The following is a 24,933-nucleotide window of genomic DNA, read 5'->3' on the forward strand; positions in this document are numbered from 1 at the left end:
GTTCTGAGCCCCGGACAATAGTGCAGGCTCCTTATATAGGCACATAACTCCTCCCATATTAAGCTCCACCCGCACATTCTCTTAACCAATCAACACAAATAAGAATTAACTTCCTGTTTGACCGCATGGCCTGTCCAGCACAATGGAGGAGGGGAATACTATATCCTGTATTCTTGCACATGCTCCGTACACTACTGATCGTATCTTGCCACGTGCAACCAACTGATCGATACGTCAGCATATGCACGTACACATGCCACGTGGTAATCTCGGCCTACTAAATTTATTTTTACCGAGATTCCACCACATTCCCTGTATAGTGTTGCTCTCTGTATAATACATGGCTGTGTGTATAATATCCTGGGACAGTCAGTGCACCCTGTATAGTGTTGCTCTCTGTATAATACATGGCTGTGTGTATAATATCCTGGGACAGTCAGTGCTCCCTGTATAGTGTTGCTCTCTGTATAATACATGGCTGTGTGTATAATATCCTGGGACAGTCAGTGCACCCTGTATAGTGTTGCTCTCTGTATAATACATGGCTGTGTGTATAATATCCTTGGACAGTCAGTGCTCCCTGTATAGTGTTGCTCTCTGTATAATACATGGCTGTGTGTATAATATCCTGGGACAGTCAGTGCTCCCTGTATAGTGCTGCTCTCTGTAAATACAGATCTGTTTGTGTATAATATCCCAAGACAGAGAGCAGCACTATACAGGGAACACTGATTGTCCCAGGATATTATACAGACACAGACCTGTATTATACAGAGAACAGCACTATAGTATTATACAGATAGCTGAGCATATACCCCATGTCCCAATCTCTAGACTACAAGTACCTGTCAACAGCAGCTCCCAGATGCGTGTAACAGGGCTAAAGTGTGCGGCAGCTCACACAGATGATTCAGCGGTAAAGCGCACTCGCTGGCAGAGCCAAACTGGAAAGCAGCCCTGGAAAAAAAATGTATGCCATTCCTACAGGTCAATATATATATATATATATAGTACAGTGAGCACACAAGCTCACTGACAGACAAAAAACTATCTGACTCGCACACAGGCTTACTACAGACAAACTCACTTGTATAAACACAAGGCTCACTACAAAGAAGTTCAGGGACACACACATGCTCAATAAATAGAAGCTCACTGACACACACAAGCAGTACCATCTTAACAGTGTTAAGGGCCCCCGGGCAAAGCAGTGCACTGGGGCCCTTCCTACACAACAACTCACAGGAATAAAAATTTTAATTATTGATAGACTGCTGAGTCCATACACACAGACACACACACACACACACACACAGATACACAGACTGCTAAGTCCATACACAGATACACAGACTGCTAAGTCCATACACATACACAGATACACAGACTGCTAAGTCCATACACACACACATACACAGACTGCTGAGTCCATACACACACACACACACACAGACTGCTGAGTTCATACACACACATTTACTGCTGAGTACACACACACACACACACAGAGAGAGTGCTGAGTCCACACACACACACTGCTGAATCCATACACACACACAGACTGCTGAGTCCATACACACATACAGACTGCTTAGTCCATACACACAGACTGCTGAGTCCATATACACACACCCACAGACTGCTGAGTTCATACACACACACACACAGAGTGCTGTCCATACACACACACACACACACACACACACACTGCTGAATCCTTACACACAGACACACACAGACTGCTGATTCCATACAGACACACATACTGCTGAGTCCAGACACACAGACTGCTGAGTCCATACACACACACATACACAGACTGCTGAGTCCATACACACACACATACACAGACTGCTGAGTCCATACACACACACATACACAGACTGCTAAGTCCATACACACACACAGACACACAGACTGCTGAGTCCATACACACACACACAGACTGCTGAGCAGGGCTGCCATCAGAAATTTTAGGGCCCCTGGCACAGCTCAAGATCTGGGACCCTAGGGCCATCCCCGAGTCTGCCCACAAGGATGAAGTGTGTGTGTGTGTGTCATGGATGCAGTGTGTATAGTGGATGTAGAATGTGTGTAGTGGATGCGGTATATGTGTCATGGATGCAGTGTGTATAGTGGATGCAGTATGTGTGTCATGGATGCATTGTGTATAGTGAATGTAGGTGTGTATAGTGAATGCAGAGTGTGTGTTTTTGTAGTGGATGTAGTGTGCATAGTAAATGTAGTGTGTATAGAGCATGTAGTGTGTTTGTAGTGAATGTAGTATGTTTGTAGTGAGTGCAACATGTGTAAAGTGAATGCAGTGTGTGTAGTGCAAAGTGTGTTTAGTGAATGTAGTGTGTGTGTAGTGCAGAGTGTGTTTAGTGAATGTAGTGTTTGTAGTGAGTGCAGTGTGTTTAGTGAATGTAGTGTGAGTATGTGTAGTGCAGAGTGTGTTTAGTGAATGTAGTGTGTGTGTGTGTGTGTGTGTGTGTGTGTTCCTCAAGGTCCCGGATCGTGGGCGCGAGGTAGGCCCCAGATTTGCGGTTCCGCATGGGCAGATTTTGAGCCTGAAAGAATGGCATCTATCGATGCGGCTTGCTGTGCTGGTTCAGGTTGTGTGGTTCGCTAGGCTGAATGGGTGTCAGTTTCACTGATATCACCAGGATTCTAAAGGTTTGACGGGAGCTACTAGAAATGGTGTCTGGTTCAGTGTGGTAGCAAGCTCCGACCCCTCTCTTTTTTTTTTAGGAATCTTTTTAAAGTAATGGTAGGTTGATATGTTTGTGGGCTCTAATTTAATGCCCTGCGCCCTTCTTTATACAGTGCTACAGACTTAATGTGTCTGTAACCTTACTAGCAGTAAAAATAAACTTATTTTGCTTGTCACATGAACATCTAGTAACATGTTACAATAACTAACTACTAACCAGCAATATCCACTGTTTTCAGTAAGTATGCTTTGAATAATTGGGCTACGATTTCACTAACAGCAAAAAAACACCTTTAATACACAATAATAAAAACATGAATTATTATTCTGCTAGTTCTATGTACAGGCATTATATAAACAAATTTAAAAAAAATAAAGTTTTGTAAAGTTTCTAAAGCTCTTGTGGAATTTAATTTGAATCATATTTAATGGGAAGCGCACAATGGGCGATGCTGTGAGCAACAATGCTAAGGAGAAGGCGCAATTTCTCTCTTTTGCAAGTAAAAAGGACGGTTTACACGCGCCTGCGCACTGGGTCATTTCCCTTTCTGCCCGGTTCAAGTATGGCGGCGATTATGACAGCAGGAGGCGGGGCGTCGATTGTGCTATGTATGTTACAGATACGCAGTGTTCCAATGTGTTGTACAATGTATCAGTGGCTCAGTATTAACCTATTCCTTTCACTTTGACGAGCAGAGTTCACTATGTGCCCTCAGTCCAATAGGATCACTTTGTCTGCAATGATCACCATGTGAGTTTGACCTCCCTGTAAATGACTTCCTGTTTCTTTCTGTGCCCTGAGAGGTAAGCAGCAGGAGATCTGTAGTGTGCTTTACTTTATTAGTATATATTAATATATGGGATATTATATCCACACAGCTATTACAGAACCTGCAACGTTTTATGAAAGGAGGCTAAAAAGTCATACTATTTTAGTAGGAATATTATCATATTAAAATAAGCAGCAGCAATGCTCTTGGTTATAGAGAGAGCTACAGACTGTATGTGTTTATTAAAAATGTTAATATAATCAGCATTAAATGGTGATTAAAGGGAAGCAGTATACAGTTGTTGCACATCTATTTCAATGCATTATAATAAAATAAAAACAGGACAGTACTGCAGAAGGCAGATCCCTGACTAACCACCAATCAGTAGTTTATCATTCTAGTATATATATTTTATTCTTATCCCATAAACATTTGACTATAAGAAATGTATGGTGTATTCATTTTATATCCTCAGTAGCAGTTAGACTCATCACATAGAATGAGTATATATGCTCAATAACCCATGCCAAGCCTGTTTTCAGCCAACTCACCGCCTAGTTTAGTGAACACTGGACTGCGTGCAGTGATCTGTGAGCACATGCAGCGCATACAAGTTGGTCTAAGGTTGAACAGCAAAAAAAGGAAGTAAATGTTAACCTTTGACGTCACTGCGCCAAGTGGGCAGGCTTATAAATGTCTTCAGTACACAGACCTAATACTTCTACCCTCTTTGAAAACCTTATACAGACCCCTTCCCTCTTTCTACCATACTGAGAGACTGGGAAGGTTCATACCTTGTAGCTTAGTAAAGATCGCAAGAGATCCTAAAGTCGATGACCTTTACGGTATTCCTTCTTTAACTTGCATAGCACCTTTAAAGGGGGCAGAGATGTGATGGTCATATCACAGTGCTGTTTTATTTTTAATTCTTGCAGAGAGTCAGGGGTGTAGTATCATAAAAAAAATAGTGCCAGAATTACTGACCTCTTGCTCCCTGCAATTGGGAGAGACAATAGAAATAAACTCGGTCACAAGTAATGCCATTTAATCACCATTTATTGGTGCATTGTACCAGGAATAGTCCCACCCCTTCCAGGACCACGGATTCTGTAAGCCACAGATGGAAATGGGGTTTATTTTCTGTCATTCTGTCATCTTGGGCTGTAAATAAACATTAGAACAATCGTTTCACCTTACAGTTCGTAGACTTGTCCTGCTGATAGTGTGATTATACCAGTGACCATGTCAGATCATTCTTTTGAGAGTTACAAGGCTGTATTGACTGGTGGCTGTGATTCAAAGCCCATTGTTCATGGGTAGAAAATATCAGGCACTCCAGATGTAGACTACATATCTCTTGATGCTTTTCATGGGTAGAAAATATCAGGCACTCCAGATGTAGACTACATATCTCTTGATGCTTTTCAAGCATCATGGCTGTAGGAGCATTACGGGAGATGTAGTCCACAATATCTGGAGTACCAGTGATTGCCTACATGTGCCACAATTTGACTGACGTCTTCAAGTTATATGGATTGAAGTAGCTGCAGTCAATTGGAAAATTATATAGGGGGGAGTGAGGGATACAAAAGCCAAATTATTTATGTGTAGTCTCAAGGTTTTGCACTTTCATAGTGGACCATTTACACCAGTGTTTCTTGTTTTTAACTTACATAATTAAACACCTCTTCTAGGTCCTTTCCAAAGCATTGCGTGTAAAAGGGCAGAATGTTCTTTTTCTGTAGGCTCAGTCTAAATACTGCTATATTTATAACAAATTATTCTTTCAATAGGAATGGATCACTAAGAGCTTGTTATAGCTATTCAGTTTGCCAGATAACATTTGCAGAGGTTTCACCAAAGTCTACTCCCACACAGGTCTCTAGGTATTTTGGGGAGTTCTGTTTAGGTCTAGAAAATTTTACTACTTGGAGTTTCATTTAAGGAGTATTGGGGTTAATTGGACAATAATTACCTAAGCATTTTCAGGATGTTTTTTTAGACTTTTTTATTTTATTTATTTTTTAATGAGTAAGCATCTATGTATTATTTTAATATGGATATTTCAGTTGTTTTGGTTTTATTTTATGTTTTGTAGTTGCACTTTTACCAAGAAGACTTCACATTATTTGCCACATGATGACATCACCTAAAAATCTCAGTAAATTTTGGGAATGGGGGAGGAAAATAATCTGTGTTGGAAGAAACTATGCAGAACACGCTAAGGAATTGAAAAATGCAGTCCCTACTGAACCAGTCCTGTTTCTTAAACCACCAACAGCCTATGTGAAGGAAGGTTCTCCAGTTATCATGCCATACTACAGCAATAATCTTCATCATGAAGTGGAACTAGGGGTTGTGATTGGAAAAGGAGGAAGAAACATATCTCAAGCATGTGCAATGGAACACGTACACGGTTACGCTTTGTGTTTAGACATGACAGCCCGAGATGTACAGGATAAATGCAAGGAGAAGGGACTTCCTTGGACTTTGGCAAAAGCATTTGACACCTCGTGTCCTATCAGTGATTTCATCCCCAAAGACAAAATACAAGACCCACATAATCTGAACATATGGTTAAAGGTCAATGACAGCCTCCGACAAGAAGGGAACACTTCTTCAATGATCTTTTCCATTCCATTTCTAATTAGCTACATCAGTAAAATAATCTCCCTAGAAGAAGGAGATCTCATTCTCACGGGAACACCAAAAGGGGTGGCTTCTGTCAAGGAAGACGATGAGATGATGGCAGGAATTGATAATATCATTAGTATGAAATTTAAGGTTGAGAAACAGTCTTAGCGGTTTAAAATGTCCGTTCATGTGATAACCAATTGAAAGCTGCTTCGGGAAAGCAATAACGTTTAGGAGGTGTAGCAGTGATTTCTCTAAGTTCATCGAGTTATGGCGGTTCATGTGATAACGATGATTTTGTTTGTTTAACATTGAGATTTAATTTGTTTTATAAAATGAAATAAATGATCCAAATCATAGTTAAATTATAAAATAACATGCAGTTATGATACAAGCCACAAGGTGGAGCAATGAACTTAGTATTTTTTACATCTGGAGTACATGATCTGCAATATATTCATATACGGCTACTTTTTTTTTTTTTTAATCTCCACTTAGAACACATGTGAAAGGTTTGATGTTGAGCTAACTATGAATGTAAGTTTTTCTAAAAGGCCAGAGCAGATGTCAAGCATATAATATAATATAGCTTATTTTATTTTTTATTTTATTATTTTTTATTTTTTTTTACCTTGGACTGTGCCAGTCACTCCAGCTCCTGAACCACTACAGGAGGTTGTAGTGGTTTGGATTTTCCTTTAATCCCATCGCTGCCTATGATGGAATTGTTCCATCATGGTTGTTCTACCACAAGGACCAACAATGGATTAATTCAGTCATACAGAATTTTAGCACTAGGGAGCATTTTCGTGCTTGTAATTGGGAATTCAAAGTATTATTCATTCTCTGAACTAGAATTAGTGGCTTTACAATGCCAATGAGCTGTATGCAGGGCTCAACGTGAACCCTATGCACTGCAGGGTTCAAATAAGAAGGGCAAAGGGGCAATTTTAAAACAATTATGGAAAGATCAATTATGGAAAGATTCACTACCTAGTTCACTCCGTGGAGATTGTATATAAGACTAATGCACAGCGAGAAACTTCGGTTCTGCCGAATAATGTTTTTCAAAGATAGATTTTTATTTTGCGGGACACTTGAAATTTGGTCGCATGTTGATTTGAAAACTAATTCCATAAAGCAAACCATGAAGGAGCCAAAGTGGGCTGATCAGTGTGTTGCAATATATGTGCATAACGATAGTGTGTGTGTATAAATGTTGCAGCACTGCTCAGAGCATTTCCAGTGCCATTTGTTTCACTGATCAAGTGAGATAAAGTAACGAATAAAGGGAAAAAAAGTAGGAGCAGAATTTTTTTTAAAATATTTATACAGTATATATTTCTTAAATGTATCATTATAGTTTTTTTTTTTTTACTGCTCCTCCTCCCCCCCCCCCTTTTACTTGATTTGTGAATAATAACAATATTTAGTGACTACTGTCCCCTAGCAATCATTAATCCTTTTTTTTTCCATCAATCATTTTTTCCATCAATTTTTTCAAAATGCTTATGCTTAGCATTGTGCATTTTAGTTAGTCTGTTATTCAGGTATATTTCACCTTGGGATTCTTGAATTCTGCCAAACACCTTATCAACTCAAATCCGTTTGGTCGCAGTTGATTGCAGTTTGGTCCAAAAATAATCTCCAAGTCTAGTAAACATATATATATATATATATATATATATATATAAATACATTTCTTTACTAAGATGAATAGGCTATAAAACCACAAAAAAGAAATATGGATGAGCACTTACTCCAAAAGCGAGTAGAGCGCAGGACCATCTTTAGTTTATGAAAACAGAGATGTAAATTTTTCTCTTTGCATTTCGTCTATCACTTGAATATAATTCCATATAAATTTGCACAAATTGGTATGAAATTGACATAATGTAAAAAAAAAGTCCAATTTATAACTAAACAACAAAAATAATACAGCAACACCGTTTATTTTATTTTCAATCCCAAAAGTAATTCATAGTAAAAATTTCAAATGTGTGCAAAGTACTTATAATAAATAAGTGTTTTGTGCTGCTCATGTCTTATATTTCTAATATCCTAGTCTCTGTTAAGAATTCTAGAGAACGTGTTCTAGTGAATGTGTAATCATTGAAAACAGCTTGAGGTGATACTTTGAAGACCAAGTGACTGAATCAATCAAAAATGTGGATGCAGTAACTGGTTGAAAAACTTGTTTTACATTTTTTTCTCATCTGCACAATTTTTTACAGGCTTCAATAGGGTCTGCTATTCTACAGGAGAGCACAGTAACTCTCATTCCACTTCTGGAATATGTTGACATGCATATCTGTAAAAAATCAATTTGAAAAGTTAATTAAATGTAACATTGATTAAATAAAGCCATATAACCGAAAATAGCACTCATTTCCATAACACAAATGTAATATACAGCGTGAGTCAGAAGACAGGAACCTTTTAGTTACCTGTAGGATATTTAATGTTAATTCATCTCATTGCCATTATGTAATAGACCAATAGGTGTAGCTATGACATATGTTATTCTAATCCAGGGGTCAGCAACCTATGGCACTCGAGGTGCATTTGCACGGCACTCAAGGCTGCCAGAGCCAAACAGGCTCTGGCCTATCAGGAGTCCCAGTGGAACTTCAGATATCTGCTAGTGCAAAAAGTAGTCAAGGGATCTCAGATCACTTCCTCCCACCACTTGTGAATGGAAATCTGCACTGCAGTAGAGCAGCCTGCAGCAGCTATTGCAGCTCCTACCCTTGACCTGTACTTAGCCAGTTTGGTCCTTACTGAACCCCTGGGAGCCACCCACACTGCTAGAAATACATAGGGTTGCAGAATAAACCTTCCACTCCTACAAATTACAAACATCCCACACACAAACACACGCAGTCCCCACAAACACAACACCACTTACAATCCACATACATGCACACAACCACACAAACAGTCTCACGTGCAATACCACAAGCAGCCCCAACCATACACACACACCACCAAACACACAATTGACATCATCCACACACACAAATCCATAAGCAGCCCCCATTCACAGCCCACATGCATAGGTATCACACACAATACCACAAACCGTTAATTAACTTATACAATATAACAGCCCACATACACAGAAACCCAACTCTCCAAAGCAACTGCAGCACCCATAAATACCACAAGCAGAATACGACAACATACAAAACTCAATTTTAAAAAAAAAATAGGACCGGCACACCAAGGGGCTTCAAGATCTTGTTTTGGCACCATACTGCTAAAAGGTTGCATACCTCTGTTCTGAATGCATTATCTTTTTTTGATTGTGTTGGAATTTGAATGTCATTTCAAAGCAAGCAATATGAGCATTTTATTAAAGGGTCACTCCAACCACCATAACCACTTCATTGATTGAAGTGGTCATGGTGGTAGGAGTCTGGATATACAGTGTTTCTACTTGAAACACTGCACATACAACGATACTGTTATGTGCTGGGGGCTAGCTGCACTCACAGCACACGTGACATTGGCAGCCCTAGAGCTCTGTTCTGGACTGCCTAATGTCACTTCTGTGCATAAATTACGTCTGTTGTCAGTGCACCGAGAACTTACAAGGGGATGCTAGCTCTCCCTCCCACATTAAGCTTCCACCAGCAGCATTGGTCTTTTTTTTATAAAAAAAAAAAAGAGAGAGAGAAAGAAAAGCTACCAGCCCACTCACTCCACGTCACTCCCTTCCGCTTGCTGGCCCAGAGTGCTTGCAAAATATATAATCACATTCTTTATGAGAAGCTTGTGATTGGACCACGCGAAGGACGGGTGAAGTCAGTACGAAGCATGGAAGAGCAGCGCTGGCAGCTTTGCCTGACGATGGATTATGCTAAATAAATATTTTTCATGATTTTGATGGGTGAACAAACAGTAATGCCCTACAAGCTTTTAAAGGGACACGATAGTCAGCAGAACAACTACAGCTTATTGTATTTGTTCTGGTGAGTCTCCACCTTCTGCATGGAGACACTGAACTTTCCCCATAGAGATGCATTGATTCAATGAGGAGATGCTGATTGACCAGGGCTGTGTTTGGGTTGTGCTGACTCTACCCCTGATCTTCCTCCTTGACAAGCTCGGCTAATCCAATGCTTTCCTATGTGAAAGCATTCTGATTGGATCAGAACACCGCTTCCGATGATACCAGTTAAGCAGGCAGATCAGGGGCAGAGCCAGCAGCAGCAGACTTGAGTAATGGTCAGATTTTGCTATATTTAGGGAGGAAAGGGGTGGGCAGGGAAGGTGCAGGGAGCTAGGTGGTGTTTTTAACACCATAGGGTAAAGAATACATGTTTGTGTTCCTGACCCTATAGTGTTTGTTTAAGTAAAAAAAACATAGATTTTATGAGGGTTTGAGTAAGGGCACCTGACAGGCCTAAAACAACTTATGCTCGTTAACTTGAGCATAAGAGTTTATCTATAGATTGTGCTAGCTGTTTTGCTAGAAAATGTTTAGATTAACACAAAAACCTATTTAAAAATATATATTTTTTCCCAGTTGTAATGAATTGAGGTTGCAATGGAAGCTCCCTAGCAAGTGCTTCTAGCACCAGCTAGAGAGTATAAGAACGGAGTGACATGATGTCACTCCCTTCTGACACTGGCACAATGGCAATGAAGAAGGACAAATAAAAGTTGACTTGAGATGGGGGACAGGAGGCGGGTGTTACATGAAGAGTAACACCCACAAAGTAGCGCTGTGACGGAGGAAAAGTGAGTGAATTTTTATATTTTACATTGAATACACTGTGTATCTTTGTGATATACAGTGTATTCAATGTATATGTGAGCGATTTCAGGTAAGTACATTTTTCATAACCATCCATCTTACCTAACTGTTTTTGAATAATTTAACCACAAAGTTGTCCCCCGTCCTCTCTGCGTCCTGTCTCCTCCTCCAGTCGCCATAAAATACAGAATGATTTGATGCTCTCAGCCTATCACCAGCAGCCAAAGTAAAACCTTCATGTACTGTGTGATGGCCAAGGAGGACTAGGATGCAGACAGGACAAATGTTGGGTGGGCAACAACTTCAGGCTTAAACCGCTCAAAAAGGGTTTAATCATGATGATAATATGGCATCCAGGCACTCCTTTCACTGTTACAACTTCATAGAGGAGAAGCTGTTATGAGGTAGGAGTTTTTCTTAAATATCTAGAGATATCTAGACAGATGCAAGCTCCCACTATATTTATCATAACACAGAGGTTCCCAAACTGTGTGCCAAAATGTTTCCATGGGTCCATGATCATATCACCGGGGAAACATTTCTGCTGAACAGTGGCCCAGTCAGACACCAAGAGTGCGACCAGGGCCTGCACGTCCATCAGGCGGCCGCCTTAGGGCGCCCCGGACTGGGGGGGCGCTAGATTTGTGTGACCCGGCAGGAGGGAAGCGCACAGCGCTCCCTCCTACCTTTCACTCAGTGTAGCGTGGCTGAGCGGACCCGTTACAGGAGGGTCTGTTTCCTGTACCAGGCCGGACTCAAAGGAAGTGCTCACTGAGAGAGCACTTCCTGTCAGTGTGGCCGGGTAGTCTGCTCCACTCGGCCACGCTACAAAAGAGGTAGGAGTCACACCAGGGAGGGAGGGGAGAAAAACTAAGGGAGGGTGGGCAATAGGGGACTGCGGAGGGAAAGGAAAATAAATACTAAGAGGGATGGGGGCACTAAGAGACAGGTAAGGAGGGGGGTGGAGGAACACTAAGAGACACGAGGGGATGGGAAAAGAACACTAAGGGGGGCAGGTAAAGAGAGGAGGAACACTAAGGGGGATGGGAGGGCACTAAGAGACCAGTAAGGGGGGAGAGGAACACTAACTGACAGAAGGGGAATGGTGGGGCACTAAGAGACTGGTAAGGGGGGGAGAGAGGAACACTAAGGGACAGGGAAGAGGACCATTAATGGACTGGAAATGGAAGGGAGAGGACCACTAAGGGATGGGGAGGGAAGAGAAACGCTAAGGGACAGGGAGGGGACCATTAAGGGACATGGAGGGGAGGGAAGAGAAACAATAAGGGACATAGAGGGGAGAGTGGCACACGGGGGGAGCTGAGTGGGGAGAAAGACGCACAGAGGGGCTGGGGATGAAAGAGACACACAGAAGGGCCTGGGGATGGAAATACAAAGGGGATGGGGGTGAAAGGGACACAGAGGGGCTGGAGAAGAGGAAAAAGAGACACAGAGGGGGTTTGTGGGGAGGTAGACATACAAAGGAGGGTTGTAAGATACACAAGGGGATAAGATACACTAAAGGGGGAAACAAAAGGCAGGTTAAGAGGAACACAATTGAAGATGCTTTTTGGGGGGGGGGGGGGGTGCCAAAATCATCTTCACCTGTGTACCCCAAAATATTGGCATCGGCCCTGAGCGCGACCAAGCCTCTGTAGTGTCGGCCGGCTGGGATGAAGTGACACCCTGTCACTTTCTTCCAGTTTCTTACTGGCTGCACAGACAGAGATAGCATGGGAGGAGAGGAGCACAAAGAGCTGCTCCAGACCTCTCACTCCTGCCAGGACCCCAAGCAAGCCACTCTCCCGTACACTAAAGGTAAGCTTTACATGTTTTTATATCTACAGCCACCCTCCTCTTAGCTTACCTTTAGTATGTATGTCAGATTGTGTGTGTATCTGTGTCAAGGTGTGTGTATGTGTCTATGTGTCAGTGTGTGCATCTTTGTGACAGGGTGTGCTTCTGTATCTGTTTGTCAAGGTGTGCATCTGTGTGTGTGTGTATATATATCAGTGTGTGTATATATATATATATATATATATGTCAGTGTGTGTATCTATGTGTCATGGTGTGCGCATGTGTCAGTGTTTGTGTGTGTCAGGGTGTGCATGTGTCAAGGTGTCTGCATGTGTCAGTGTATGCATCTGTGTGACAGGGTGTGTGTATGTGTCAGTGTGTGCATCTATGTGACAGGGTGTGGTTAAGTATGTGTGTATTTGTGTGTGTGCATCTGTTTGTCAAGGTGTGCGTCTGTGTGTGTGTATATATGTAATACATTTTGTTCTTTCTGTGTGTTTCTCCAGGTTGATTGCAATAATTCTTTTATATATATTTCTTAATGGGTAAAAGGCTTGCCATGTTAATATACGTCTATATTAACCAAACATACTAATACGCAATCTGACTTACGGTTTCTTCAAGTTTATTCTTACAGTTACTGATACATAATAAAACAACAAAATATGTTACAGGATAATGGATGTTCAACAGCAGATGGTAATTGCTGGACTACATAGTTAGACAGATGGACAAGAAGATGAACCTCGTGCAGCAAGCAACAGCAAGACCTCGTGGTCCTTTGTCATCTATTCTATATAGATATGACCATAATGACGTCAGAGTATAACCCTAGCCATATTAGGACAAGACCCCCAATCCACATTCCATAGTTCTCAGACAAAGTATGTCTTGTGACTGTGATACCATCTGTTACTTATGTCAATCCAGACATCCATACATAATCAATAGAAACATAAAATATGCAATATTCTACAATATATACGTCAGTGTGTGTATCTGTGTCATGGTGTACGCATGTGTCAGTGTTTGTGTGTGTGTCAGGGTGCACGTTTGTGTGCATGTGTCAAGGTGTGTGTATGTGTTGATGTCTATATAAATTTCTGTGTGTGTGTCTCAGTGTATTTATATATATCTGTATTTTAATGTGTTAGTATATCTGTGTAAGTATGTATGTATGTGATGTGTATGTGCATACATCCAAGCAATCACACACCAGTTCAACATGCAAACACACTTGTGCAATCTAACATAAATATTACATACAAACACACCCCTACAATCAAATGCAAATATTACATACAAACACGCATTTGTATTAAAACACTAAAATTATATACAAACACCCTTTCAACCAAACACCAACATTATACGTTATACTTTAGTGCCAGTATTTGCCGCAGAGCTGTACAGACATACAACCTAGAACTTTGTTTTGACTTGGAGTGCCTCCGAAACATATTGAAATATTAAGTGTGCCCTGAACCTTTAAAGTTTGGGAAGCACTGTCATAACACATCACATGCAGATTTCCAAAATGAGGGGGGTTTCAGCAAACAATGGACTGCAGTGAATTGAAAACCGAATGGCAAAATGTAGCTGATGTATGTCTGTGAAGATACAGCTTGGCTAATTCAGCATAAATTATCCCATTTGTTTTACTGTTCAGTACAAATTGGTGTTTAGCGAATAACTAAGCAGAATAACCTTTACACTTCAGCAAAGTTTGAACTATACAATGTGCTACAAACTGCCTTTCTTTTGATTAAAATATAGCACATATAGGGGGGGCGGGGCCGGGCCGCCGAGCCTAGCAGTCGCAGGAAAGCACAGCTCCCGCACGAGATACTCAATTTAACTTGTAAATCGTGAATTTAGCTGAACTCAGCGACCACCAACCTCGACCCGCAAAGTACACGGGCTACCGGAGCCGGGGAGAGGCTTGCTCCCGGAGGTGGGGTCCCCTGCAGCATCCAGCGGGTACCTGGCTGGCGGTGAGTGGAGTGGACGGCCGCCGCTCCACTATCCTGCCCAACGGAGGCCGGAACACACAAGGCACAACGGCAGACTCGGTCCTGTTCCCCCCCCCCACTGGACCGGGGGGGTGATCCCGGTCCATGCCCCAAGTTACACACGGAGGCGCTAGCAGACCACCATGCGGGCCCCAGACACGCGGCCAAGATGGCGGAGGCCACGAGAGCTGGAAACGAAAGCATGGACAACAGATACAACCTGGCACGGCACACAAGGTTGCACACACTCAACGACCCACACCATTAAGCGGCACCAAAGTCCAGAGTCATAGCGGACGCAAGGTAATAAGGCCCCTATACTACACGCTACTCACGTGGACGGAGCTGCCCGTGCGACATCTTGCCCTTCTTCTGAGCTGGGCGCTCACCAAGAGGAACTCCTCTGTAGCCTGCCATACATCCTGGGGGGAAAACCGTGCCGGCAGAACCCAGGACCCACGATCCCGCTGATAGGATCAATGGCTAAAGGGCACGAGCGCCTGTCAAGGCCTCGGGCTGAAGGCCGGTGGCCCACGGATACAGAACCACCACAACACTGGGAGACTCACACCCATACTCACCATGCTGAATGCCCGGTGGAGTGTGAGGGCGGAAAATTTGACACACTAGAAACAGCCACGCAAACTTAACATCACTCTTGCAGGACTTGGGCCTAAAACCCTTGAATTTACCAGACAAAACATATCTGTAAGATGCTTTCACTTGCCCGATCCCCTAGCCGTACACACCTCGGGGCTTAGCGGGTAGGGCCAGCACATGGCGGGTCACAGCGGGCTTATTTCTCAGGACAGTGGGCAATAGCAAAAGGGAAATGATTGGTCTATGTAGTTACCATGTATACTATGTTTTCTACCAGTGTGACTCAATTTATGTCCTCTTAATGTGTCCAGACATACCTGAACACTCTTTAGCCCATACTAAACAGCGGTGTCCTAATTTCCTTAATTTCAGTTAGCCTGTCTATATGTCTATGTCAAGTTTTTCCATAGGTTATCCACAGACTAGTCGGACTGTTAATCTGAAACGTCCCAAGTGCTGAGAACCAAGTCCATGGTTAGTGAACCTGGTAACCAACCGTACCCACTTACCCTATAAGCTTAGACACATTAATGGGGATATAACCAGCAGGTACCCACTTGTCAGAACAACATGACTTCCCGTAACCTGACATGCAAGCTCACTGTCTCATACATTGCGTACCACGACTACTTAGACCAGCTGTAACTGCGCAAAATGTAGGCCCCTCATTTAAGCATAGTCGAGCACAACCCCGTTAATACATAGATATTAGAATGACGATACTCGACAACGATATTCACCCTACGATATATCGATACTGAAACGACGACACCTGACACCACTATCGACTCTACGTTAATGTTACACACCACTATCAACTCTACGTTAATGTTACTAATCGATAATGTGATTAAACAAGATGTTACCGATATAAAACAAAAAAAAAATAGGCATTGTTATTCAGGAAATGTAATTTCACACTATAAACGATGTACAAACCCTAAACTGTAAAATACTCGTGCATTTCCCTCTCTTAATTCTGTACCCCATTACATATGCCTTAATAAAAGAAAGATTGACAAAAAAAAATATAGCACATATAGATGAAGTTTATTAAACCACCAAAACTAGGATGCTTTACCCAGGTGTAAGTTAACGTCAAATATTAAGTGCATGCAGCTGTGTTAAAACTGGTAACATGTTTTTTTATTTTGTTAACTGGTGTAGATTATATTTAACCTTTAATCTGTAATTAAACTGCTCAGACACATCCATAAACATTCCACATCAAATTTATTTTTTTATGGTATTTACCTCACATTTCCATGGAAACTGTTTTAACTGTAGTGTCATTTATGTAACTTGTGAAGATAATCTAAGTTCACTGCAAGGACGTTTGGACATATAATAAAAATGTTCTTGTGGTCATATAGCTATTCAAGCATTCTAACCTTTAAATGGATTTTGCAGCGCTCCAAAAGAAAATTCCATTTTAAAGATGTCTTCTGGTCTTCAGTTAAATTGAGAAACCTATCTACCTATAGGAAATATATGACAATGGGCTCGGCAAAATCACTTGTTATTTTGACATATACAAATAGCTATTAAGTACTAAAATAATATTGAGAATGCTAGACAGATGGTCCTAAATATATACAAATATGGTATGGCTAACTCAATGGACAGTTTGTAAAACATTTGCTTTAGTATATATTTTTACTCATATGTGAGCATGTATGTGCAGACACATAAGGTTATTCACTGAATTCACAGGCCCAGATTGTTACAGATAATTAAATTTAATACAGGGGGATTTGGAATGCAAAATTCAGACACTAAGTTAAAAATCTATCCATATCTGGATTTTGCAAAGTAGCATCAAAACTACATTAAATGCAATCCAGACATTCTGACCTTTCGCAGTGCGTGGTGGCTGGGGAGGACAAGAGACAGAGTCCACCATGACCTATTTAGTGTTACCCACCGACCATGGGTGGTGGCAAGGGGGGAAATTGGCAGGTCCCCTTGGTGCATTTGACCATGGAAGCACCTCTAGTGGCTGTGAATGCCACTAGAGGTGTTCCCGGAAAAGCAGTGTTTACATTAAAAGACCTGCAGTGACAGGCAGTAGACACCAGAACACCTACATTAAGCTGTAGTTGTCCTGGTGACTATAGTGTCCCTTTAGGTTCAATTAACATAGCAGGAGACAATAACTTCTAACGTAAACACACTGTGCTGTAAGATCTGATTGGGAAAAAAAAAAACATTTTTAAGGTGGCTGTGTGAGTCACAACCAGGGGAGGTGTGGCTACGGCTGCAATAACAAAAACAAAAGTGATTTAACTCCTAAATGACAAGAGTATTAAGCAGTGAGACTGCAGGGGCATGGTCTATACACCAAAACAGCTTCATTAAGCTAAAGTTGTTTTGGTGCTTAGATTTTCCCTTTAAGTTCGAAACTTAACCCACCATGTCCATTGCAGACATGGTTGCTATCCAGTGGTGATTAATTTGAGGGGTTCTTCCAGTTGCTTAGTTCTTTTTATATAAAGTTGATGTCTAATTTAAAAAAAAATGTCCGAAAAAAATGTTATCCTAAACTGAAATGTTGATGAATCAGACCATTTTTCTTCTACACTTTTAAAGGTCATAATAGTGCTGTACTTTATACCATTTATATATATAGAGAGAGAGAGAGATTGGTATTGGTTATATAAATATATAGTAAATTGTGTATTCACATAATAGGTACATTTGAATGACTTTTTTTCCAACTTGGTTTTGCCTAAATATACCGTATATACTCAAGTATAAGCCGAGTTTTTCTGCACATTTTTTGTGCTGAAAACCCCCCACTCGGCTTATACTCGAGTCAGTGTCTGTATTATGGCAACTTACATTGCCATAATACAGACCAGGACCGCCGGGCTCATTACAAGTAACTTACCTGTGCAGCATCTCTGGTTAGCTCCCTTCTCCTCCGCTCCGTTCAGCTCACTGTCTAAATCTCGCGAGACCCGCGGCCCTCAGAGCGTTGCCACGGGTTACCGTGCCACGCTCCGCGCGGCAAGCCAACCGCAAGATTTAGACAGTGAGCTGAACGGAGCGGAGGAGAAGGGAGCTAACTGGAGCTGCTGCACAGGTAAGTTACAGCTTGCTCCGCCCCCCCCCCCCCCCCCCCCCACTGCACAGCCCATACACTGGTCCTCCAGGGATTGAGATAGCCCCCCTCCCTGGCCAGGCAACAAGCAGGGAGGGGGGGGACAAAAAAAACAAATAAATAAATATTAAAATAATTAAAAAAATAAAACATTAACAATACTAAAATAATCAAAATAATACAATAAAATATTAACAATACTAAAATAATCAAAATAATACAATAATAAAATAAAATATTAACAATACTAAAATAATTAAATAAAATAATAACCATATTAAAATAAAAATGCACTCTCCCCACCCAGTTTACACACACTACACAAACACACACACTCTGCGTCATATACACACACACTGCATTCATACAAACACACACTCTGCATCATATACACACACACTGCATTATACACACACATACACTCTCTGCATTATATACACACACTGCATTATATACACATTATATACACACACACACTCTACATTATATACACACACTCTGCATTAGTAAAGGAAAAAGACTAAAGTGAAATAGTAGCACCAATACAGATGAAAAAATTGGGCGTCTATTCCACAAAATGATATCTCGAGTTTTAAAAAATAATTATGGGGTATACCCTTTATTAAGCCGCTTACGGACAAAACAAAAACACAGTGTAATAATCGTGAAACACTCGTGAAACTATAGGTGAATTAAAAACTGGGTGGATACAGTTTGGATATTCTACAACAGTAGTGAGGGTGGCCGAAAAATATCTGAGATATAGTTTTAAGTAAAAAATACGGTATACAGTATAATTTATATTCAGTCAGTTATCTTATACACCCTAGCCCTACAGACATGAAGGGCTTTGTAGATATCCCGGCTTTAAACGTGGATCCCCAGCTCCTTTAAAGCCGGGATATCTACAAAGCCCTTCATGTCTGTAGGGCTAGGGTGTATAAGATATCTGACTGAATATAAATTATACTGTATACCGTATTTTTTACTTAATACTATATCTCAGATATTTTTCGGCCACCCTCACTACTGTTGTAGAATATCCAAACTGTATCCACCCAGTTTTTAATTCACCTATAGTTTCACGAGTGTTTCACGATTATTACACTGTGTTTTTGTTTTGTCCGTAAGCGGCTTAATAAAGGGTATACCCCATAATTATTTTTTAAAACTCGAGATATCATTTTGTGGAATAGACGCCCAATTTTTTCATCTGTATTGGTGCTACTATTTCACTTTAGTCTTTTTCCTTTACTAGTGTTTGGGGTTCATGCCCCCTGATATCTCTGTAACCCCTCAGGAATCTTGATGTGGGCTTAGTCCACTACATAGTGTTCCTTTCTTGTTTCTACACTCTGCATTATATACACACACTGCATCATATACACACACTCTGCATTATATACACACACTGCATTATATACACACACACACACACACTCTGCATTATATATACACACACTGCATCATATACACACACTCTGCATTATATACACACACTGCATTCATTATATACACACACTACATTCATTATATACACACACTGTAAATGTATGAGCAGCGGGTGGGTGCCCTAAATGAAAAGGGGGGGAACCTATTGTCCTCCCCACGGCCCCCACCCATGAGCAGGGGGTGAGGGCTCTAAATGAAAAGGGGGGGACCTATTGTCCTCCCCATGGCCCCCACACATGGGCGAAGGGTGTGGGCTAAATGTAAAAATACCCCCCAGGGGTAACTAGGGGTCCCCAAGCCCCCACCCACCGCGCATGGGTGGGTTCGGGGGTAGGATAATAGGTCCCCACATTGTCTTTTAGGGCCCCCACCCGCCACTCATGGGTGGGAGTCAGGGGGAGGACAAAAGGTCCCTCCCCTCTTTCACTTAGGGCCTTCGCCTGATGCTCATGGGTGGGGGCTGGGGTGGAGGACAGTAGGTTCTCCCCCTTTTCATTTAGGGCCCTCCATCCGCAGCTCATGGGTGAGGGACGGGGGGGGGAGGACAATGGGTCTCCCCCCCATTGTCTTTTAGGGCCCCCACACGCCGCAATCTTGGTCTTTCAGCTTTTTGGTAAATAGCTTACTAATACCGTGGGAATTAGGGAGCTATCTACTAAGCGGCTGCAAGATGCAGCTGCAGCACGAACCAGAACTTCATTCATTCTAATGAAATTTCGAACCGACCTAAAAGTACAGATTGTCGTCCTAACATGAATTAACAAACTGTTCTCATTCTGTTAGGATGAAAATTGGTAGTTTCGCCAGAGTTCTGTCTAAATGACAGGACGTTTTGGGAAAAGTGAAAGGAGACATCGCAAAATCAGAGGAAAGGTGAGAATTGTGGAAAAAATTCTCTGACCACAGGAAGTGGAGCACACTTTGCTCCTCCGCTGGTCATAGAGCAGACAGGAAGAAATAAAGAACAGATCCTGAGAGAGGAAGAGAGGAGGAAGCGATTAGGGAAAGGTAAGTTCGGCATGACAGTGCCGCTTTTAAGGAAGCCCTCAGATCTACTGAACAATATCATGAGCTTGCAAAATATCTTTATTTTTTTAAATAAACAGCAAATAAAGATATTGCTTAACGTAATTCACATGCCTGAGAAAGTTCTTTTTGATTTGCTTAATAAGTCTTAGGAGTTAACTACATTTAAAATGTATTAACAATACATGCCAAATGTTTTGACATGCTGACCCAGTAGAAATAATTATGTTAAACTATAGTAAAAAACTGCAAGACCTTGTTTTTCCATTTTGTTAGATGGATATTAATACTAGATATAACGAAAATCAGGAAACATTTAAACTTTACCGTGCACGAGAGTGTTTCCTCAGCAGCACTATCAGACAGGTTACAAGACAAGGTTCCAGTATGATCAGTTATGTCCACTTTTAAATTCAAGCTTCGAATCACAGTTTTTAAGTCAGAAGACCTTTCATTGCAGAAAGCATACGTGCACCCCACTAATGTATCAGTCATAAGGTAACGGCATCTTGAGCTGCATAAGGAATCACACATGTATATTTCTTATTACTTACAAATTGTACTATTTAAGACAAATATTTTTTTGTGTTGAACTGTACAGGGTTGTCAACTAGCTGCTTGGCACGCCACATTCTAGGAAGCAGATAAAGAGCCATAAGATAAGAAAAAAGTTACATATTTTACGGAGAAGTATAAGAAATCATTAAATACCATGGGTTACTGCGGGTTAAAATGACCCAAACAGTTCTATCCATGTCATGTAGCCTGCCACCCAAATCTGATTCAACAATATAATCAATTTATTGGTATTGGGCAGTCTTAAATGGTGAGCAAGTCTGCAAGTAGAATCCAACTAAATGTCTACAATAACATTTGTCCCATCCTTCACTGCCTCCCTACATAATCTCTCAATCTCCATGTTTTTTCCCCTCCCTTCCTATGCAAGCCCTCCCTGCCTCCCCATATGATCTTTCAATTGTCTTTTTTTCCCCACTACCACTCTTATAAAAACCCTCCTTACCCCCATACCCAATCTTTCAATTGTCCTTTTTTATTTATCTCCTCCTTTTATCCACCCGAAACATCCTACCCTCCTCGGCTCAAAAGTGTACAAGAAGTATCTGTGCTGGCTGCTAGTCGCTGCATTGGGGCCTGTATGGAATCTGGAATCATGAGGTGGGTGGGCTTTAGTGACAAGATGTACTGATTCGGTGCTTCTCTACCAGAAGAAGCTGATTCACTTGCATGCATGTACCCAAGGTTCAACAAAGGTTCAATCAAATGAGAAGCATTTGATTGGACTTTGGATAGAGTAACAGTGACAGAGAAGGCACAGAAACAAACAGAGAAAACTGGATTCAAGGTAAGTGTAATGCTTATTTTACAGGATTTTGGTTTCAAATTACAGGGGGGACGGACGGACGACAAGTGCTAGTGACAAGTTTCAAATAAGTAAGTTAAAACAAGAAAGTGTTAAAAAGGTTTTGAGTAATGATTTAAATGCTGGCTACCCAACAACAAATTAAAGTGCAGCCAGCTAGCCAGGGAGATCAGTAACACCTCTGAGTGCTGGGGAGAGCGTTAAACTCTGTCTGTCTGGCACCCAGTAACTTCAATAATGTAGGTTGTTACTACCAGTAACCCAGCAGGGTTACTGCTCAATGTTACTTAGTGTAACTGCTCAGTGTCAGGTAGTCAGTGTCAGTATGTGAAGGAAGCAAAAGGAAGGATAATAAAGTAACATGTATGTGTGTATACTGTATCTCTGTATTTGAGATAGTGTGTAAGAGTGTGGTGCTAATTAAGTCATTGCGCAAAACAAATTCATGGTTTGAGGGCCTATCTAATCCCTGGGCCCTAGGATTGCTTTATGGTTAATCCTGCTCTGATGTTCAGATTAGTGGGTGGCACATGGACAGCCTTTTGCACTTGAATCCATTACCTTAGGTCCTCCCTCTAATATTTAAAGTAGCCCCGACATGATGCCTGTGATTCCACCCCCCTTTATTTCACAGGCCCTATCTCCATGGGATAGGGCTTTTTCTAGCTACAAGGTTATAGCAATATGGAGGTTATTGAATCCCATAGCATTTTTATTTGTTCAATTCATTATTATTTTTACTTGTTTAATGTGGTGGCTAGCTAGTGCTGCCAATAGGCAAACATTTTGGATTTTTTTAAATCCAGGCCTGGAGTTGTAACTTCCAGGCCAAGATTTAATTAGCTCAGTCCTGATTTCAGCTGTCCAGCAGCATTCGACCTGGCTGAAATCCAGATCAGATTCAAGCCCGTTCAGGACCTGATTTATAAAATCCAGACATTGATGATTTCCATCAACAATGTCCAGATTTTGCAGTCCGAATGGCCGCGGATACACCCGGATGTTTTTGCCCTATTCTGTATGGGACAATTCAGCCTTTAGTGAAAACCCTGTAAGAGTCAGGTTTGAGAGAATGGGGTGTTAGGGTTAGGGTATGCTTATAGGCTAAATGGGTTGCAGGTGATATTAGGTAAACATAGAGTTATTGTATCACATTAATGGGATTCAGTTGTAGTTTAGCTGTTTGTAATTAGCTGAATTAGAAAACCTGTATATGCATTAGATTCGTTCACCTATCTAAACGAGAGCCAAATGTAAGTGCAAATATGACATATGTTTAGTTTAAACAGATGAACCTAACACCATTCTACTGACAACTGGAATTTAAAGGGATAGTCTACACACCAAAATCATCTAAATTAAGTTATTTGGGGGTATAGGTGGTGTCCATGAAGCTTTTCTGAGAAATGGCACTGTTGACATTTTGCAATTTCCACAGACAGACAGCCATCTTGGGCTTCAGATTAAAATACATGAAATTATTAATTCTATTTGACATTACGGATCAGCATGATGTATGTTGACGCTGGACACTACGCGTGTTCAATGCTTCTCTATGATTGGCCAATCATAGTAAATATCTTACATGCACAGTGACCTCAGAAGCATTTGATTGGACAAAAATCATTACTCATCATTTCACCATAGGAGGTAAGAGCTGCAGTTTGGAGATTGTCCCAACACTGGATAAAGGTAGTTTTAAGAGCTTTTCTAATGATGTTTTAAAAAAACAAGGAGGGAGGCAATATTCTAAAAAGAATAAGAACGGATCTAAAGAGAGTGTGTGTGTGTTTTATTTATTTTATTTGAATTTTCTTTAATGAATAGATAAACCTCACATCATATTGGTAGACTGCATGCATCTTGGGAACAAGAACCCCAACAACTGGTATTACAAGTCACAGTTTCTTTGGCTTTTGATTATCTGGAAGTACAATTTTATTAAACATGCTGGCATTGTATCAAATTCTAAATATTTTTAGTATATGTTATCATTAAGTACTGAAACTCTAATATGCAAGAAATACAGCAGACTCACCATCTACTACGAATTAGCTTGTCAGAATCAGAATCAATATTCAATGTGGATATATAAGCAAAAACTATCCCATACAGAGTGTCGTTTTTTTCGAAGCCCAGAGAAGCTCTTTCTTTAATCTGCTGAACTGTGTATACATCCTGTATTGACTCCACTAGAGATAGAAGGTTTTTTTTGTGTGATTAGCATTTATTTATGTAAACACCAACAATTTACACAGCACTTATGGAGTACTGAAATGTTAATAAACATGCAAAGACATAATATAAACAGGGTTATTCATTAAAGTGATAATTTAAAGAGAATTTCAAATTTAAGGTCAAAATAGCCAAACTTATTCATACTTCACCATAAGTGTTTCTCTAGTTCCAAATATCAGGAAAGCAACTATAAGTTTCTGGTGTTTTGGTACAGAACTCCGGACAGCCTGCATTTAATCTTCCCAGCCGTGCCTAATGTCTGCTGGAGGTGCGGAGAGGGACCAGGAACGATAACGCATATATGGTGGGAATTCTCGCACATTCTGGGAGGGGGTGAGAGAGAAAACGGAGGAGATCCTTGGCGACACGGGATGTTTCGACATGGAAACGGTCCTTCTACACCTCTTGTCAACTACCATTGCGGCTTACAGAAAGCCAATCCTTC

At 41.1% G+C, this 24,933-nt stretch overlaps 2 protein-coding genes across 3 annotated transcripts in view; one reads left to right on the forward strand and one right to left on the reverse strand.

Moving 5' to 3' along the window:
* Positions 1-3,295: 3,295 nt before the first annotated feature.
* Positions 3,296-6,684, forward strand: FAHD1 (fumarylacetoacetate hydrolase domain containing 1). Of its 2 annotated transcripts, none has more exons than XM_063428953.1 (2): positions 3,296-3,517; positions 5,582-6,684. In XM_063428953.1, the coding sequence occupies exon 2, from the start codon at positions 5,620-5,622 to the stop codon at positions 6,283-6,285; it is 666 nt and encodes a 221-aa protein (XP_063285023.1). In that variant the 5' UTR covers positions 3,296-3,517; positions 5,582-5,619; the 3' UTR covers positions 6,286-6,684. The 2 variants fall into 2 exon arrangements, with proteins under 2 accessions (XP_063285023.1, XP_063285024.1); XM_063428954.1 differs by having other exon boundaries at positions 3,296-3,464.
* Positions 6,685-8,329: 1,645 nt separating this feature from the next.
* Positions 8,330-24,933, reverse strand: part of MEIOB (meiosis specific with OB-fold) — a 51,145-nt gene continuing 34,541 nt past the window's right edge. The window contains exons 11-14 of the mRNA XM_063429538.1: positions 24,289-24,442; positions 21,197-21,383; positions 16,680-16,766; positions 8,330-8,428 (exon numbers count right to left, since the gene is read on the reverse strand). Of these exons, the coding sequence (XP_063285608.1) occupies positions 8,330-8,428; positions 16,680-16,766; positions 21,197-21,383; positions 24,289-24,442 (527 nt within the window). The remainder of the gene's footprint in view (positions 8,429-16,679; positions 16,767-21,196; positions 21,384-24,288; positions 24,443-24,933) is intronic.

Source organism: Pelobates fuscus, chromosome 8, assembly GCF_036172605.1.
Source record: "Pelobates fuscus isolate aPelFus1 chromosome 8, aPelFus1.pri, whole genome shotgun sequence".
NCBI classification, from domain to species: Eukaryota; Metazoa; Chordata; class Amphibia; order Anura; family Pelobatidae; genus Pelobates; species Pelobates fuscus.